Source organism: Nuphar pumila, chromosome 7 (assembly GCF_984573655.1).
Source record: "Nuphar pumila chromosome 7, dmNupPumi1.hap1.1, whole genome shotgun sequence".
NCBI lineage: Eukaryota > Viridiplantae > Streptophyta > Magnoliopsida > Nymphaeales > Nymphaeaceae > Nuphar > Nuphar pumila.
In genome coordinates, this window is record NC_143255.1 from 30,148,862 (window position 1) to 30,168,865 (window position 20,004).

The 20,004-nt window shown below is 38.5% G+C and overlaps 1 protein-coding gene across 1 annotated transcript; it reads right to left on the reverse strand.

Moving 5' to 3' along the window:
- Positions 1–10,050: 10,050 nt before the first annotated feature.
- Positions 10,051–19,372, reverse strand: LOC149831723 (uncharacterized). The gene is made up of 3 exons (XM_090012185.1): positions 19,172–19,372; positions 10,370–10,860; positions 10,051–10,188 (listed from the first exon to the last, which is right to left on the reverse strand). Exons 2-3 carry the CDS (start codon positions 10,835–10,837, stop codon positions 10,162–10,164), a joined length of 495 nt encoding a protein of 164 aa, XP_089868311.1. The 5' UTR covers positions 10,838–10,860; positions 19,172–19,372; the 3' UTR covers positions 10,051–10,161.
- Between the last annotated feature and the right edge of the window lie 632 nt (positions 19,373–20,004).

Sequence of the window (20,004 nt, forward strand, 5' to 3'; positions counted from 1 at the left end):
CTTCCACCCCTCTTCAGTGGCCGCTCCCAAATCTCACCCCTTCATCCCCTTCTCCTTCCTCACCAATCACCCCTCAGAGGATCACGACTTGTTTGACTGCTCATTCAAGCTCGGCCACTTAGCCCACTACACCATGGCAGTTGTCACCGCCACTGGCTTTGTTGTGCATCCGACATCTGCCACTCGACCTGCTCCACCTGCAGGACCAGGCAACACCGCAGCGTCTTCCGTCACCCCATCACCACTACCACCATGGGTTCCTTAGATTAGATTGTCTATGTTTTGATACCACCTACAATTTTTTGCTTGAAATAAGCCTAAGAACCAGGCCGAGGTACTCGGCACGAGCTGAGCCTGAACTCCAGTTCGGGTCGAGCTCTAGTCGAGCCTGAACTCAAGTTCGGGTCGAGCTCGAGCCGAGCCTAAATATTCAGGTATTTGGGTGAGCCGAGCTTGTACATGCCAAGATTGGCTTGAGCTAGGCTTGTATGCATCCCTTCTCGTGGCTGTCAATGGGTTGGAGTCTTGTTGTATCTGATCCAACCGGAATTCAAGTTCCGAACGTAGTCATGGACTATGTAAAAAATATCACCGACAGTACTAAAAATGTGGCATTTTCAATGACCGCCTACTTTAAAAATACGAAAAATTCCTCCCAAAGCGATGGAAGATTGGGGAGTTTTCCCTGTGTGTTTGATGGAGAAGTGTGGGCTCCACCAAAAAAGGGGTGAAAGTTCCATGAGCCTAACTTTCCTTTTGTTTTCAAACATGGCCTAAATGTTAGATTTTGCATTCAGAGCTTAGAACTATGTAAATAAGTATGTATCAACATACTTTATGATGATACAATATCACCGTAGAAGCACCTTTAATATAGTGGTTAATATTGGCTACTAATGAAGGTACAAAACTAACGAGTAGAAATCACTTTTTTCTTCAAAATTATTTAATTTTTATATATCAAATTAGTTTGTAAGAAACTTGTTTTGAATCATATGATTATGACAAGTAATTAAGTTTTTAAAGGGGTCCAAAAATTAATGGCCCACAATATGCCAAAATTTCCTAAGTCAAAAGATCATATTTTTACATAAAAATAAGCATGATTTAAGGCTTGATCTTTAGCAAACAAACCATGTTGATGTGGTTAGATTGAGTCTATTCAATTTGCACTTATGATTTTTAACTCATTAGTTTCGTACCCCATATATATATATATATATATATATATATATATATATATATATATATATATATATATATATATATATATATATATATATATATATATATATATATAGAGAGAGAGAGAGAGAGAGAGAGAGAGAGTTGTGTGTCATTTTTTTTCCTTTTCCTCCTGCACAAAAACCTTGGCAATCTTAGGGTGGCCATCTTGGGCTATAAGTCTTCAAATGCTACCTAGGATGCAAATGGGTTGGATCCAAGATGGAGGTTTCGTAATTTTTGGCTGTTTCAAATCTCATTCAATCACAATCTCCATGTATTTAGCTGTTCGGGGTCAGAATCGTTTGCATCCCTAATGCTCCTTGAATCTGTAAAGAGGTGAACTTCAGTTCAGCCTAAAGTGAACACTAGTTACCCTTGCGCTTCTCCAGATCTGGTTCTCATGGATCCTCCTGTTACTAGGGTCACAACTAACAGCAAGTTCCTTCTTTCTCTATCTTATTCAAAATGTACATTGTGCAAAATTTCGTACCCAGATTGGACACTTTTGAATCTAGATATACATCTAAAATAACCAACTCAGATCTGGATCCAGCTCATTAAAAGTTCTAGATGTCTTACAGAGATTGTAGCATTATCTTCATGATTTTTTCTTTTTTAATAAGGCAGGAAACCATCGAGTTGTTCATGATTTTTTCTTCTGGTTTTTAATAGGTTTCACAAGGAAAGTCTTGTCGTTGCGTTGGACTTACGGCAACAGGCGCGTACCTAAGTATCAAACTCTTAACGACCTACAAAGTCCTCTAGGGACATGGTATGACGTTTGTTAGGTGGTTTGACTTAAGGCATTTAATTTGAAGGACGTCATGAGTTTGATACTGACGTTTTTTTCATTTGTATTTTATGTGATAGCAAAACCCTGATCTACTCGGGAAGAGGACAACCAAGGGGGCTCAGCGTTGGCTTCATCTCCAATCTTATAGAAACAACACCCCACAGGACTCTGACGAGGACCAGAGACCACACCATCCTCCTGTCCCTCATTTTGGGTCCCAGAAGCAACAAAACTCTTCTCCTGTAACGATCACGTACACTTTCATATACAACATGGTGAGGAGGAAACCCAAGTGTGTCACTTATCCAGAGGAGAGGACATGATTCGATGGGTGCGAAAACCAAGTCCAGAGCCTCAAAGTCTTAGCAAACCTTCTTGAACCATCTTTATAATGCCCCAAATTTTTATCAAAAAATTTCAAGATTTTTTTTATTTTAAAAGCCTTAACCTTTTTTAAATTCAATGTGAAAGTAATAGCCAAACCATAAACAAACTCGATTCAACTTTGGCAGGTTACAATCAAACCATATGCACACACGATTGAAATAAAAGATTTAATCTCATCCATTCACTTAAATGAAAAACAATCAATTGTTTAATAACTTAAAGTTTTAACATAATCAAAATGTCTCAAAATAAATAATATCCAAAACTTAAGCGAGCTATGACATCCGTCTTGGCACCACCCCAAGCATGCCGCATCACCCAACTTACTCATTACCTGCAATTGTTAAAGGTAAGTGGTCAACCCAAGCCCCTGTATTTAACACTCTACCATACAAACATGAAAAAAAATCTCAAATACACAAAGCATGCAATTGATATAGCAAAAGAAACATATAACATAGATCTTGATTACACTTAAACAAGAATACACATTCAGGTAAGTATTTAAATACCAAAATTACTCTTTAACATGGTACCGACATCCAAACTCACTAGTAATACTCAATTGTATGATACATATATTCATATCATCACGAAACATGTGAACCTCATTTTCTAATGCATTAGTTCTCTGTTCTCACCCTCTAAGAGTATACTCCTAGGGACTTCAACTCCAATTCAACCAATTCAATGAGTGTTCATTATGCCGTGGATTTTATTATTCCTAAGGAATTGAAAGAATCTGCAAACACCCACTAGAGTGATCCATAACTGAAAGAAACTTATAGTGGTTTAGATAATCGATTTCTACTCTATAGAGTCATGAAGCTACTTACCTAGGCTTCATCAAGTAGTCATATTTCTCTACGATAAAAATAGAGAACCAGAGAGATGAATTGCTCTTCAAAACAACCATATATGTCCTTGATCGTGTGTACTGCTTATCCTCTCTAAGGTAGACAATGATTTGAACAGGTTACTTAGTGTTGATTAATTAGAGTCGCAAGTCAACTCAAGTATCTTATCTCCAAGGGCTCCCCAGCCTAAGCTACCCCTCAGAATGCTCTCACAAACAACCCATGATAGACTTCAACCAATTCAAAACCAAGCTCTTGAGAACATATCCCCACTTCGAGATACCCTTAGCTCTGACTCATGGTAACAAACTCCCCTCGAGAGTACCCTGGGGTCATACCTCTCATAAGGTTAAAGTGTGTATGACCATGTGTTAAAATCATTCATTTATATGTTGCATATAAATAATGCAGTGGTTCCACGAAACCCAAGCTCACTTCTGAGCTAAGTGCATGCATGACCCCTCATGACTTACAACACATGCAACATGCTACACGTACACAACAATGCATGATGCTCATGCCCATAGCATAAATCATTAATACATCACTAATTCAAATTAGCCATCTCATATGATTTATCTCATTATGTTACATCACATCAAGTAAGCATGACATTCCTAATAACAACATGCACATTCAAATATCATGCTAGTATACAAAGAATGCATATAGTTTTATGTTATACACTGAATTACAATTTCATAACACTCATGTAGGCATGATAAGTATCGCATAGCATAGGTTCACATTACAATGTATAAAAATAGTATATACTAGAAAATACATTGTTATCTCAGGCTCTGCCACTCAGCACACAGAGCTCTATCAGACTGACAAAAATTTTAGGTGATACTATCATATATCCCTTAACATTTTCAAGTGAAGGATTCAAAAAATCTAACATATTTTTAATGTAGTACTTTTCACACCGGAATCGTTTTTTTTTTTTTGCCATCCAACTGAGGTGCAAAAATCTGCTTTCAATAGAAGCAGTGATATAGGAACTTTTTCGAAGGCTTCTCAACTTCTCTATTTTTCTTGAGACAATCTTACATATCATATTTCAAAAGAATCCACTCAAGCTGCAAAAACCCATGCCCTTATTTCAAAAAAAAATTGAACTGGACCCCTATCATGGGACTGCAGAGGAACTATTTTTCTGTAGGCAACAAAATTTAACCAACTTGGATAAAATTTTGGTACTCATAGGCAAGAGTTCTGGTTTTTAAATTATTTTTCTTGGATTTTACAAGATGTCTAGTACAACATATCAAAGATCCAGTTGAAAAATCTAAAAAACCAATTTACTAGATATTTTGTGGCAACGTCTATCAGTTTCAGCACTGCACATAGGCTAACTCCTTTGGCCAGAATGCCTAACTCCTGTTGCAGAAGTCGTAAACCCTGGCACCACCCCACCATTGAGCCCATTTTTATTTTTCCAAGGTCCTCCTAGGTTTCTAGAAGTCCCATGAAGAAGGAATTGATCGGACTTTACATGGTTTGGGCATTACAATTTTTCTACCGACGATGGTCGGGTAGGAAATTACAAACTGCATATACACATATTTACCAACTAACATTTATCTTACAACATACATGCTAATCTTCATCCAATCTCAATTTAAATATGATTTTAAGACTAAAAACAAGTAATGTTATGCATATAGATCACGAAACGAAAAATATTTTTTCCTAACTGTCAAAACTGCACCTTAGAAACACACATTTTTCTCACTTGAGCATGGGGTTTAATAAAATAAACTCTAGATCTTATTAAATTCATAAATATAGCATGTATAACACCATAAATACATCCAATTATGTTGTAAGAGCATTATACAAACATACAATATTTGATTTGTACTAATCTTTCTTAAACTACTAAATTTACAAACCAATTTTTAGTTAAAACCCGAAACAAACATGGTTTTGTAAAAACATCTTTTCGAAAATCTCTTACACATAAGGTATACTGAAACCAATCATTTTAAAACCAACCTCATGCTGGTTCTATGGCTGATCTACTCATAGATTGCCATAGAACCTGAGAATGCATACTTTGTGCACTTGAAATCCCAATCCAAGCCTATACGATAGAGGTACCTACATCATTTTGGCATTTCATTTGTTCGAAAGCCTTTGTCTCCCATTCACACCCTTGAATAGCAGCCCCTAACTGCTAATCCATCCACTAGGGCATGGAGAAGAAGAGAGGTGATGAGAGAGAGATAACAAATGGGAAGGGTGGGTCGTGAGAGGGGTTTCTATAACTCCTCTTAGGTCTCTTCAATGCATAAGGTAAGTCCCTCACTTACCTTCTAATTCCCTTCTTTCATTTTTCCTTTCTTTCTTCTTTTAATTCTTTTTCCTGTTTTTTTTTTGTCTTAAGTCAATAATATGCTGATTGAAATATGAAAATGATATTGATTATGTGAGTCCTAATAAACTGCACATTCAAGTCTGTCTTGAAGGATCTGAATCTAGAAATAATATGTTGAATTTGTTACCGTATTAGGAGAGTGATCTCCTCCTAGTATCATGGCATTTGATATGTGAGATATTTTCCTTCTATGTTTCGGTTATTCTCTTTCCTTTTGTATTGCTAGAATGTAGCTATAATGCTTATCCAGCCATTGTGCTTATTTATATAGGCATTGTACTCTATTATTTAGAAGAATGAACGAGTGATAGAGGGTCGATTTTAGTCATGGATGTAGGCACGTATGTGCTGAACCACGTTACATGGTGTTCTTGCGCTTTATATCTCGTTTTATAACATGGTATCAGAGCCCGGTGCAAGGTTCCTGCTTTACTGATCCATATCATCAGATCTGTGGGTGTTCGAAGTGGTATACATCATGACTGAAACCAATGTTTTATCTTCATCAAATCAGAATCTGTCGAAGTCAGGTATGCAAGACTAAAATCTGATTCTAAAGATCACCACCACTATTTTCAATGGTACTGACTACTTGAGTTGGTCGAAAGTTGCCAGCCTTTTTTAGTGGGAAGTCAAAACTCGAGTATGTTACAGGCAAGATAAAATCGTCTGAAGCCACCAGCCCCACATATGATGAGTGGAAGTCAGGCAATCATCTTGTGATGTCTTGGCTCCTCAACTCAATGGAGCTGACTATTGCCAAAAGCTTTCTTTTTTTAGAAATGGCTCAAGAAATTTGGAAGGTCGTTCGCGAAGTGTATGGAGAACAACAAAACTTGACACGAGTTTATGAACTCCAGCAAGACATTGCCAAGTTCACCTGTGACGACATGCCATTCAATATGTACATAGGCACACTTTGTGGCATGTATGATGAATTTTTTGCAGTATCGACCTCCCACTGCCGATCTTCTAGTCAGTCAGCAATGCAGGAAGATAAAATTTCCAAGGCATTGGCTACTCTAAGCCATGATTATGATTTCCTCAAAAGTCAAATCCTCATGACAAACCTGTTGCCCTCCTTCAATGACGTTTGTGCCATCATCCAGCATAAAAACACCCGACAAAAAGTAATGAATCTGGTCACAAAAACATTGAGGAGCAACCAGACAAAATGGTATTTCATGTTGTGTCTAAACCCACTATTGAAACATGTGAGCAGCAAAACGTTAATCAGCAAGATAAGTTCAAGAATCGGCTTAGAATGCGATATACTCATTATAAAAAGTTGGGTCATACCCGCGAGCAGTGTTGGGATTTTGTAGGTCATCCTCTCGAAGACAAGCAAAATCAATTTAAACTCGTTGCGGCAAACTATGTCACCAAGGAAGACCTGGCACAATTTTTCCAGCAGATGGCCAAGACGAATCTAACCAGCCATCTTGCGCATTGAGAATGTCTCCCCCAGCTTTAGCCTTACGGCAAGGGATGCACACCCCAGGTGTCAGACTTACAATATCCTTGGACTTGGAGCCCCTTAAGTTGACCCACCTAGAGAGGTGTATTTTCCTTAAGTGAGCGATTAATAAAGGAATTTGGTCTGTTAATTGAAAAAGTTTGAATATACCCATCTGTCGTTTATGATATGTTGATTTATTGATCAATTTTGATTAGGTTTGAACTATAAGTACATATGTACTAATATAAATCCCATTTTGGATTTTTTTGGGCTTTGTCCTTAGCCTATTTCTTGAACCTTCACAGACATCTGGGCTTGATCTATTATCTTTTTGGAATTATTCAACTCCTTCAGGGATTATCCCACCCCCATTAGAAGTTACAATCATTTGGTTCGCATGGATTTAACCCCTTGAAATTGAGTCAACTAAGTTTTTTTTTTTCAAATAGGAAAGTTGGGGGGAGGCCCCCTTCCTGTATTGAGAGTATGAACAAAATATAGGGCGATAAAAAGCAACTACAATGCTCACTCCAGATTGTAATCCAAGGCCCAGTTCACAACATCCCCATGTCTCATTCTCTTAGGGTATGTTTGCGTGTCATGGAAGAGGGTGTTGTGGCACCCACCCTCTTCCGCCCTTTTCTTTCTGCAGAAACAGAATCAAGCCACCCCCCATGGGAACCCTTGGCTTCGCAGTTTGTTTGGTCATGGTGGGGCATGCAAAAATGCACCCCCGTCGATGCATTTCTGTGAAAAGGCTCCACTTTCTGTGACAAACAAACTAGCCCTTAGAGTATGTTTGATGGCTTGTTCAGGATTGAACGAAATGAACAAAAAAGACGGAACATAACATTGGTTATGTTCATTCTATAACAATTGTTCTAAGTCCAACGTTTGTTTGGACCCTACTCAGATGCTATGTTCCAAATTCCGTTGTTTGATGATGATGTGAAGATAACTTGGGCAATCATGAAAAATGGGTCGAATTACTTTGTTTTGGATTGTATGACCCAATTCGTTCATCATTTTACATGTTTTAACAAGTTTATTATGTTTTTTTGCCCGTATATTGATCCAATTACAAAATTATGTCTAAAATCATGAATTTTTGCCTTGAATATAAATTTGGAATTGAATTTTTGTCCCGATTATAGATCTCGAATTGGATTTTTTCTATGAATATGGATCTCAAATTGGATTTTTGTCCTGAATATGAATTTTTGCCCCGAAAACTTAGGGTTCCTGCCTTCTTCCTCTTTGGGAGCATGATTCGAGAGAAAACGACTCGGATTCGAGAGAGACCTGCCCGAGTCAGTCAACACGAAGATGTCGTTGTAGAAGAACTAAAACAAAATAGATTATATATATATATATTCTTTTAACAAGAGATAATGTCAGTTGGGTCTGGATATTTGATCCAAATCCAATACCCAAATTCAACATGAATAGAAAATTGTGTTTCCTAGTTTGTGTAGTATCTTTATTATTGTTGTTTCATAGTTTGTATAGTTTCCTTATTATTAATGTTCTAACGTTAGCCATGTGAGTGCTTCAAAAAAAACAAATTTGAATGTACTTGGGTTGTGGAAGTAGCAGGAATATGTCAAGACATTCTCAAGTACCAAAAGTAACTAGGTTGGAAGCAACTGAATAAAAAAAGATATATGGAACAGTGAATCTTGTAAGCTCCTTTCATAAACAATTTATGATACAAGACAGAGTTCATATGATGTCTTGTAAAGCCTCAACTAGGGGTGGCAAAATCTGACACGACCCGCCAACCCGCTTCTTAGTCGGGTTCAGGTTTGGCTTAAACGGGTTCGTGTCGTAAATGGGTCGACCCGCCTAACCCGTTTATTAAACGGGTAGGGTTCGTGTTAGGGGTATGCCAACCCGCCAACCCGTCTGACCCGTTTAATAAACGGGTTAGGTGGGTGGGTCAACTCGTCTACCCAAACCGGGCCCTCCAACCCGCCCGCCAACCCATTTATTAAACTCGAACATCTGCTCGAGAAAACCCTAAGTTCGAGGGATGAACTGCGGTGGGAGATCGAGAAACAGAAGATCCACGCGGAGTTGATCACAGCAGACGTCGAGAGAAGACACCGGATCAAGGAGGAGGCCCGCAGGGAGATCGCGCTCGAGCAGGAGCTTGTGCTCCTGCGAGAGAGCCGGATGCTCGATGCGATGGCTTCTCCGGTCTCGAAAATTAGGGCGGAGAACTGCTTCTCGCTCACTCCACAGCCGTTGCTGGAGTTGAGATCGGTGATCGACCGATTTCGGCCCGAGGTAGGAGCTTCCCAGTCGGAGGCAGGGGATTTCGGCTGGTGGTTTCTGGAGCTGAGGGCTGTGAAGAGAATGTTGGCGGCCCTGCCTCCTGTCGGTCTTGTTTAAGAAAGACTCTGTTTCTTTCCTTTTATTCATCAGGAATTACCTGCATTGCTTTCATAAGTTGCTTCTAGAGACATAATTCGTTCGAACTTAGGGTTTTCTCGAGCATATGTAGTGACCCGCCCGCCAACCCGTTTACCCGAACCCGACCCGCCAACCCATTTACCCGACCCGTTTATTAAACGGGTTAACCGTGTATGGTCAGGTTACCCGTTTAATAAATGGGTCGGGTTCGTGTTTGCCATAGCCGACCCGTTTAATAAACGGGTCGGGTTTGTGTTGAGGTATGCTGACCCACCAACACGACCCGCCAACCCGACCGGATTGCCACCCCTAGCCTCAACATTCTATTCTCCAAAGTTTTTATATGTGAAATCAATATCCAAAGTGGAATGACCTGCTACTGGTAAATGAGCTAAGCAGCTTGCCCCAAATCAAGAAGCAAATTTGTTATCAGTGTATTGTTAATGAGGAGATTTTCTACAACACCCATTGCTGCCGCTTTCTCCTCATCATGGTTAGATGTTCTGACAATGCTCAGCAAGGCCTCCAAGGACCTTTTACTCACATGATCAGCCAGAAAGATACCATCACAATCTTGGGTCAAGCTGAATAACAGTTGCACAGCACTTGCCTGGACTCCAAGATTACCATTTTCACAAAGCTAAACTAGTAGTTGAATTGCTCCCACCTGCAAAAGCCATGCAGAGCAGGCACAATAACTGCAATCAGGACCATTGCACAAGCCAAGCTAGAACAACAAATCCTATAAAAGGGTGCAGAGTATGATTGCTACTCCTGAAGTAGGAGCATGATAGTGAGCACAGACATGCATACATCCATACATAAACTAATTTTGAGATAATATGCACCTCTCTTATTTTAGCCCTCGTCTCCGTTGCTGTGGGGAGTTGACACATAGCATAAAAGGCCCCCAGAATGCTTTGCTGAATATCAGTTCCTGTAAAGCTAATTAATGCAAAGAGCCTGTAGATATCAGTGTCAGATTGGAGCAACACAAATGGAGACCCACTCATTTCAGGTGAAGCAGCTGAGAAGGCAAGATTCATAAATGTTACAGCTGCCTGCTCTCGCAAACTTAAAGATGTTGCCTTGGGAAGGTCTAACAGGTCCAGAAGCATTTGCACTGCATTTTCTCTTATCATATGGATCCCATTCCTTGGTAAAGTTGAGAGATTGCTAAGAGCTTCAATGGCTGCTTTCTTTGATTGTGCATCGCCATTGGAGATCATATCCAGAAGAGGTGTCATCACACCTTCGTCACAAAGAGCTGACTTGCTAAAATCAGTGAACTCCATCTCAGCTAGAGTTGACCCCATTGTCACCTTAACATCATTGGAACCTGCATCATCAAAGCTTTCAGCACTCCCAGATTGCAATCATAATAGACAGCCCCAATAAGCAAGCTCCATTAGAGCTTGCTGCTTAAATCTGACATGCATATTATCAGATCAACACAAAGTACAGGAAAATATTTAAGGAAGGAATAAATATATCACCTGAAAATAAGGGAAAAAAAGGAAAAAACGAAAAAAGAAGTGCAAATTTAGGCATTTCTATAACTGGTAATATTTCAGATACTTGAGATGGACTTAAGACTAGACAGGATCACGTCGAGCATTGGTATTAACAGGGTCAAGCCCAATGGACCTAGGTTTTCCTCAACGCTTGTAGCAGTAGGCTTGAGCAGGCAATTTGGATCCAAGCCCAGCCTGTTTGATGCCAGCCACCCAAAGCCCATTGCCCATTGGGTTACCCAATCTGACTTGAGCCCTACATGAAATAGTCCAAAATATCTCTATAATTTATTTCATCTTTGTAATACATTTACATACAAGCAGCAAGTCACTAACAAGGTTGGCTCAACATATTCATCGTTTCTGACGGTAACTTAGTGATAATTGAAGCCAACATTCCTTTTCCAGGCCTTTTCAACATAATGATTGCGAAATTACTGCATGGAACATTAAGAATTTGTAGAGCTTTATGAAAAACAGATGTACGCTTCGTGGTAATTCAGTGGCTGAAATGCAGTAAAGATGTTAGGCTTGAAGCCAAATGCAGTAAAGAAGAAAATTAAGAGAAATTACCAGAGGAAAGCCTTTGCAACAAAGGTCTAATGAGCTAAGCCTTCTTGATTTGGTAAATCAACATCAATTCCATTAACATATAACCATCACAAAACTCGACAAATTCATAAAACTCAGTTTATATCACTCCAATCCTCTTCCCAAGCAAACCTAAAAATAAAGTAACCCAAATACCCATCAAACTAACAACTCAAAACTTGACTGTCATGACCAAAGGAACGTGCATCGCATCCGTGTACACCACAATAATTACGCAAATGGTGGAAGATGAATAATTCGATGTAGTAAACCGACTATCAGAGAGAAATACTAGCAACAGTTGAATGGCAATCAATTTCCATACACAACAAATCTGTAAGCAACTGTATCCGGAATAAACTGATGGCTTCCATATTGGCAGTCTGAAAACGAGGGTTTGAGTGGATTCCCTGCTCGGAGCTACTGGACATCGACACGCTATAGCTACCACTGCCAATGGATACGTAGGATGATGAAGCAAAATTCAAAGAACTCGCTGGTTCTGCTATATCATCCATCTGTAGAAGCCTTAATTCTTCTCTATAAATTATAGACCAAGAAGCTTCTACTTCCAATTAAGTGTAACATAGGCCTCGATTGTCCGAAGCTCATGCAGATCAAGTCAATTCACAGCAAAGACATATGGAAAGAACAAACAACTCTGGCTCATTGATCACAATCGAGCAACCCAAATCATAGAAACCAATCACCAATAAATTTAAACTAGTTACAGATCGAGTCCGATCCGGAACGATGATGCTGCGGCCGAAAAATCATTGGTTGGTGCTGCTGTACAACTAAACTCGAGATCAAAAGGCCTTGAATCTCTGGATAAATACCCTGATTCTGCTTATCCGTCAATAACCATAACATGACCAAACTGAAAACCCAGAACGATTACAAGCAAAAAAAAAATCTGAAAAAACAGAATCTAAACTAAACTGGCTTCTTTCTTATAATCCAACAATCGCAGCCAAAAAAAAAGTAATCAGCAAACTGTTACTAAAACACTTTGCAGAGAAAAGGGCCCAAAAGAAGTCTTGCTGTCAGGATTTTGTACCTCTTTCTTTGCCTTTTTGTGTTGCTAATTCTAAAAAATCATTACTAAAATCAAAATCAAACGCATAAAACACAAAAATAGAAGAAACCCCCACCAAAAAAGAATCAATTATATCAACAACAGCAACAACAACTACGCCTTCATCCCAAAACAATTGGGGTCGGCGATATGAACCAAAAAAGAAAATCATTCTGGGTCTTCCACATGAATCCTTCTCCTCCAATCATTTCTATACAATGCCATGTACTCGGTGAGGTTCAAAGCATTCATATCGTTTCCTATCATCTTCATCCATGTCTTCCTAGGCCTACCCTGACCTCTTTTAACTAATATATTTTCTCATTTCTCCATCCTTCTAACTGGAGCATCATTAGGCCTTCACCGAATATGTCCAAACCACCGTAAACAATAAACTCTTATCTTATTTTCAATGGGTGCAATGCTTACCTTCTTACGTATCTTCTCGTTCTGAATCTTATCTTTTATTGTATTTTCACACATCCATCTAAGCATACGCATCTTAGCTACACTCATTTTTTGAATATGATGTCTCTTGGCAGCCCAACATTCTGTACCATATAGTAAAGCAGGCCTACCAGTCATCCTATAAAACTTTTCCTTCAACTGCAATGGCATTGTACGATCGCACAACACTCTATGTGCACTTTTTCATTTCATCCACCCAACCTTTATCCTATGATTTACATCTCCATCAATTTCTCCATACTTTTGAATGATAGATCCCAAATATTTGAAACAATCATCCACCGGTATTTTTTGTTCACCAAGCTTCACTACACTCTCATCACTACTTCGTTGCTTACTAAACTGACATTCCATATATTATGTCTTACTCTTACTCAACTTAAAACCTCTTGCTTCCAATGTCTGTCTCCATAAAAGAATCAATTACATCCCTAAACAAAAATTAAAACCAAAATTTCTTAAAACCAAAGCCATCACGAGGGAGAGACGTCTACTCAGAGAGAGAGCACGGGGGAAGTAGATCAAAAAATTACATACGAACTCCCGAAACGTCGTCCGCCGCATCCAATGTTTGTTAAAATTTGTGTTCTCTAAATCTTTTCGTCCTGTGCGACGCACGGACAAGCCATCAAACATACCCTTAAGGAAAAGTTGACATACCTCCCAGGTGGGGTTGTGCCTTAGTACCAGAATTGATTTGCAAAAAGAAGCTAATCCATCTGAATCTGCGATGAGCCGTTCTGTTTTCAGCTGCAATTACTCTCAACCAGGTCCGCCAAGCTGTGTTATGAGTGGCTACCGTAATTCCTCTGATACAACAACCCGCGATGCTTACCAGGCCAAATTCTCGGTCGAGAAATCTGGTCTCTAAAAACACATGTTTGAAAGCATATTGGGACACACTAGCCCCCACATGGAGTCAACCAAGTTCCATCAACTAAGATGCAACGAGACTTGAAGATCCATGTTTAAAAATTAGAGTTAAGGTTTCTTCTATATACATAGAGGATTAACGAAGACCTTAGCAAGATTGATTGGTTATTTTAGTTTAGCTGTTTAATACTTGGGTTTATAATTTGACTCTAAGCTATTTTAATTTAGACTGACATATAGTAGCTTATAGCATAGTTTCTTTTTTTATCACCTTTGGATTTCGTGTCAGCCTCCGTGCAAACTCACAAGTCTAGTCTTGGGCGATCAATAATTTGAGGTTAGTTTATTGACATGAGATCCGACGGTCTCGACTGCATCAGGCCAGAAATCCTTGATTTATTGGATGTTTTGGAGATCTCATATCCCTGATCTGAGATCCCCTTTTCGTGCAACCGTTGGATCTTATCTGGTGTGAGCCCCATGGCAAATTTGATCTAGAACGTGTTGCCTGCATTGTTGAATGGCCCCTAAGTTCGTGTTAATGCTTAATAGGCGTTTGCAGCCCCTCAAGTCTTATCATTAAGATTGTTATTTTGATTTTGCTTAGAGCTTTCCTCAAATCAATGCATTAATTAATTCATATGATTTTTTTTTAGCATAAATACTTCAAGTACTCGACTAGACTCTCCTCTAGGGATGGATCCGGATCAGCTAAATACATTGGAAAGTCAGATCCTGATTGGGTCAGAACAGCCAAAAATCATAAAATGTCCATACTGGATCAGGTACATTTGCATCCCTACTCTCCTCCAAAGGGTGAGTCATTGAGTCAAATGAACTTGATCCAGCCAAATTCAAGTTTGACTGGGACAAGTCTAGTCTCGGGCCTGGTTCTTCACAACTATTCTTTCAAAGTTTCCTTCACTATCTAGATATACCAAAAGAAATGTATGGTCTGTTGAGTCCAGATCCAAAAGTGGATCGTGCGCTGTAAAATATCATTAGGGCATATGCTTTTTTATTTGGACTGTATCTGCAGCAAAGTTTTCTTCATTGTCTAGATATACCTAGAGAGATCAAGGTTGTTAAATGCGATGAGGCGAAGCGAGGCGTTGAGCCTGTTATGATGCGAGGCGTAAGCTTCGAGGCGTGGAAGTGTAAGCTTCATGATCAAAATAATAAAATATATAATATTAATAAACTAATGAAGCATAAGCTTCATATATTTAAAAGCATCTCTGTCATCAATTCCAAATAGTACTCATGCATAATAATTTTTTTTTTTTATAAAATCACGCTCAATACAGGACTATTCTTAAGTTTCCTAAAAATTTTCATAAGAGTATTCTTAAAACATACTCTTATAAGGCAGTGGATTTCATTCAAACATTTGATGCACTAGTTCCTTTTCCTTTTCATCTCATTTCCAAATATTCTTGATTATTGGAGACTTTGGTTGAATATATGCGTAAAGATGCACCATTTTTCTTTTTTAGCAATAACCAAGCTTTAAAAACCAACAAAATGATGTGTTAGCATATCATCGATTAGCTAGTGTTGTGGTCCCTTGCCAACAAGCCCAACTCTCATTCCTAATCATTGGTGCTCCTCATGCGCCAAGTCTACACATTCCCACGGCCATCCACTAAGCAAAAGAACCAAAAGGAGATTAGAAATCCCATCCAACCCAACCTTTTTGTCATAACTAACCTTGGAGCATTTGGGGTTTAGTAGCAAGGTTATATGGGTAGCTTCCATTTCATGTGTACCCACGTTGTGGTGAATTCTACAAGCACCAAGCAGGGCTGCCCAAACACCATGAATCAAAATTGAGAAAGTAAACTGAAGCAGATAATACTAGTTCCAGAAGAGAAAATCTTTAAAGATATTTGGGCATAAAAGTTGTTATATTGGTTTTGTTACATTAATCAAAATTTAGGCAAATGTAGAGAAAAGAAATGCAGGACTTGGGAACTATAATTGTCCAAAAACCAAACCATGAAAATGGATAGATACTGCCTGTTTAAGTTTTGAAATATCAAACAGATCATGAAAATGAATAGATACTATCCGGTAAATTTTGAAGCATCAAAAAATGGAAAACTGGGAAACAGAATTTTGTTTCTCAGTTTAGAAATACATTTTGTTTATTGGATGCTTCAGATAAGGTACTTTTTCATGTTTGGATGTGTTTTAGAACGTAGAAAAATCAACAGCTCACATCACACTAAGACTTGATAATGAAAAAAACCAAAATTTCTGCTTAAATTGATTCAATGCAAAGCATGTTTTTTTGTAAGAAACAATGATAATCTTTGAAGTGTAGCTACTAGTTTTCCTCTCTCTCTCTCTCTCTCTCTCTCTCTCTCTCTCTCTCTCTCTCTCTATATATATATATATATATATATATATATATATATATAGAGAGAGAGAGAGAGAGAGGTCATTGTAATGATTTGAGAAGGTATCTTTGCAATTACTAAATTCTCCCAAATCTCACAATGTCCTTTTCTTGCTTTGTCATTGAAATATAGCTGTTAGCTGTATCTTATTGAAAGCTATAAGAATGTATATGGAATTTGTTGAATACATGTTAATTTATAAAGCTTCTGAGTATGCTGATTAATTCATTTGTTTTTATAGGTGGTTTTTTTCACCAAACAGGTAGTGAACTCGCACATTCCAAATTACCCAAGCTTGCCATCTCAGCTGTTGTGCCAGGTTCACAATGCTACACTGCATGTATGTGAGCAAGCCTTGCTTTTCTGATATCTCATTTATTGCAGTGCAAAGGATTTGAACTGATCACTTTGCTTCTTTTTTATCTCAATTCAGGCTGACAAGGATATTGATGAGATTTTTGCCCAAATGACTCTTCAACCTGTGAAAAACGTGAGTCATCACATTCTGTTTCAACACTTACATCCTTTTGTTGTAGTCTGACATATTTTTCACTCTTGAATAATGTTGGAAGCTGGCTGCTCAATCACAAATATCAGCAATTGCTTGTTCTGGTCCTACATATCGATCATTGTGAACCAAAACAGAAATTTTGATGGAAATATTGACGTTTTCACCAATTATGTGTCCCTTGCCATTCTTATGTAACTAAAGCAACTCGAAAATGTTTTTGGTTCACATCAATGGAGTGAAAAGTAGGTATACCCAAAAAGAAATTCCTGATTATCATCAAGTTGCAATAAACCCTGAAAAGTAGAGTTTGCTATTGATGTGAGATTACAGCAAAGTTACTTTCTCATACTTGTAGATAGTGAAACTGCTGATTGGAGAAGGTGAGAGTATTTGAGTTTTTCTCATTGCAAAGTGAATCTGTCTAATTTAATTGCTGTTATTGGCTTTATATTTTGCCTTTTGAGAAAAACAAAAAATGTTCCAACAACAAAAAAAAAACTCATGGCATTTGTTCATCATTTCTTTCTTGTTATACACAGCAAATGTCTGTTTTAGGAACGTGTGTGTGTCCTAAATTATCTTATCTCCTAACAATCAATAACAACTTAAAAAACATATGTTAGGTGTCTGCTTAATCTTAACTTACAGATATATTTACGTAGCTGAGTAGAAAACATCCATTGGATGAGGAGCCCCTTTCCTGTATAGATGTGTTTTTAGATAGAGTGGTGAAAAAATCAAATTTTCTAGTTAAATTGATTTGATCTGAACTATGTTTTTTAATAAATTAGCAATGAGAGACACGTCTAGTAGTATTAAGCAAAAAATACCTGCAACCATGTTCCTTTTATGTGGTTAGGATGGTTAGGAGATAAGGGAAGGTGCTAGGTGTTTTCTGTTTCTTTATAAATAGTTGGTTAGGGGCATTTTCTTTCTGTTCATGAATTTATGTCTTCATTACTAGTGTTGGTTTCCAGTAAAATTTATGTTGTGCACACTCATCGGGGTATGCTTCTTTCTCTTCGTGCCTTGTCCAATAGCAGTGAATGATATCTGATGCTTTAAAGTTCATTCACTGGATCTTGAAACTTTATGGTCAAGCACTTAAAATGTTTCCGCTGGCTTTGTTGACCACAGGAATATCATATTTATCAAGAGCACAAGAGGTTGAAGCTCTACAACATTTCAAGCTCACAGATGATTATCTATTTGGTGATTGTCCTAAAGAAGTCAAAGATATACCATTAATAAGAACCGCCCATGTTCTTTTCACCGAGAGAATGAGGCTTAGATTTAGTGAATGGCGTGACAAATTTCTAGCTTCCCAAGTTTGGTCAAATCAGCTTGGAGAAGGTTCTGGTGACCACAAAACACAACTGAAAACTATTTTCTTTAAGATGCGGCCATCTCTTTTATTGAATGGGTTCACCTCTCATCAACTAAAGTTGATTCGACAGGTATTCTGTTTCTTTGCCAACTCAGGTAGCATTTGGATGTTTCTATAAATATGCAATTTTCATTTATATTTATTTTAGAAAAATTTCACAGTGTTTGGATGTCCTACTTTTATTTGTTCATTGTAAATTTTACTGAAAAGATAGAAACACTCTCTTTTAAAACTTACAGCACTACAGGCATCTTCATGTTTTCCTGTTGAACTATCTTATGGCTTATGGTTTTCAAGTTGATCATCTTTTGGTCTGATGGTACTATCATCTTAGCTGCTAGCTACTATTTGCTCATATTTCTTCAAAATTTTCATGTTTTTTGTTTAATTTTTCTTGTGATCATGTTATTCCCATCTGCAACCATGAATTTATTGCTGACAGATGACTGAATATAGGTTATAGGAAAGAATTTCAAAGACCTTTTATACGTCCACTCATATGATAATAGCTCTGATGGGGAAAGCATGCTCATGTACACAAATTCTGAGGATGAAGACCTTTCATTTTAAAAGAAACATGACAAAAAGACCTGTACAAGTTTTACCATAAGATTATCAACCATCTAAGATTCTATACACCCATTAAAATGGGAAAGATTCTTGAAACTTTTCGCACCCAATTATCCTTGAAAACCATAAGATAATTCAAAATAACAGAACTATTGCTGAGAAAATATCATATAGGTCTCTCTCCTTTCATCAAACATTACTTGAAAGAAAGGGGGGAGAAGGAGAAGAAGTAGACAGAGGTAGAGAGGGTGCATACCTTAGAGGTCGCCGGCTATGGCGGTGGCGGTGTTGATCGAAACACGAGGAAGGAGGCGGCGTCGGCTCCCCTGAGAGGCGTCGGACGCAAGATCGTCGGCGCTGGGAGCGAGAGACGGAGAGGAGGAGGGAGGTGCAGGCTGAAGCCCTCCCTCCCCTCTGCGATTTTTAAAGAGGGTTGGGGGAGGCACGAAAAGGGAAAGGAGGGGATGCGGCAGGGGGGAGGGGATGAAGGTTTAAAAGAAACCCTCCCCCCGTTCTCCCCTTCCGTGTTTTAATTTTTGTAGGTTATACATGATGCGTACGCCTTATAATCGAAGCGGGCCTCGAAGCGAGGCGCACGCTTCACTCATGTGTGCGCTTTGAACCCACAAACGCTTCACTACAGCGCTTCAGTATTTTGATCGTACGCTTCAGGTACTGAGGCGTACGCCTCTCACAATCACAACACTAAGAGAGATTATGATGTATCCAGGAGCGGATCAGGAGGTAAAATATCACCAGCAGCATATGCTTTTGAATTTAAATCGTGGATCTGCAACAGATTTGCACTCAGTGCTCTTATGTATATAACTACCCTCACATCACTCCAATTACGAAATTACCCCCAACTTGTGGGAAAGCTACCAGAAAAAATCATATTGGAACTTTTTTACACAATTTTTGTGAATGACCAAAACGCCCCCGATGATAAAAGGAAAAAATTGGAATTTCTTTTGTAAATGACCAAAACACCCTCTTGAGATCAACTAAATTGCAAAAGTGAGTGTTTGCAGAAAGGATGAGAGAGACAAATAATCAAGCTTAAACCTTGAGCCTCAATCTTCCCTCTTT

What these genes read in the sequence shown, in the direction of transcription:
- LOC149831723 (XM_090012185.1), bottom strand. Translation starts at nt 10,837, where the DNA reads ATGGGGTCAACTCTAGCTGAGATGGAGTTCACTGATTTTAGCAAGTCA. An exon ending in CGAGGGCTAAAATAAGAGAG is followed by an intron (nt 10,189 to 10,369) that starts GTGCATATTATC and finishes TGGCTTTTGCAG; the next exon opens with GTGGGAGCAATTCAACTACT.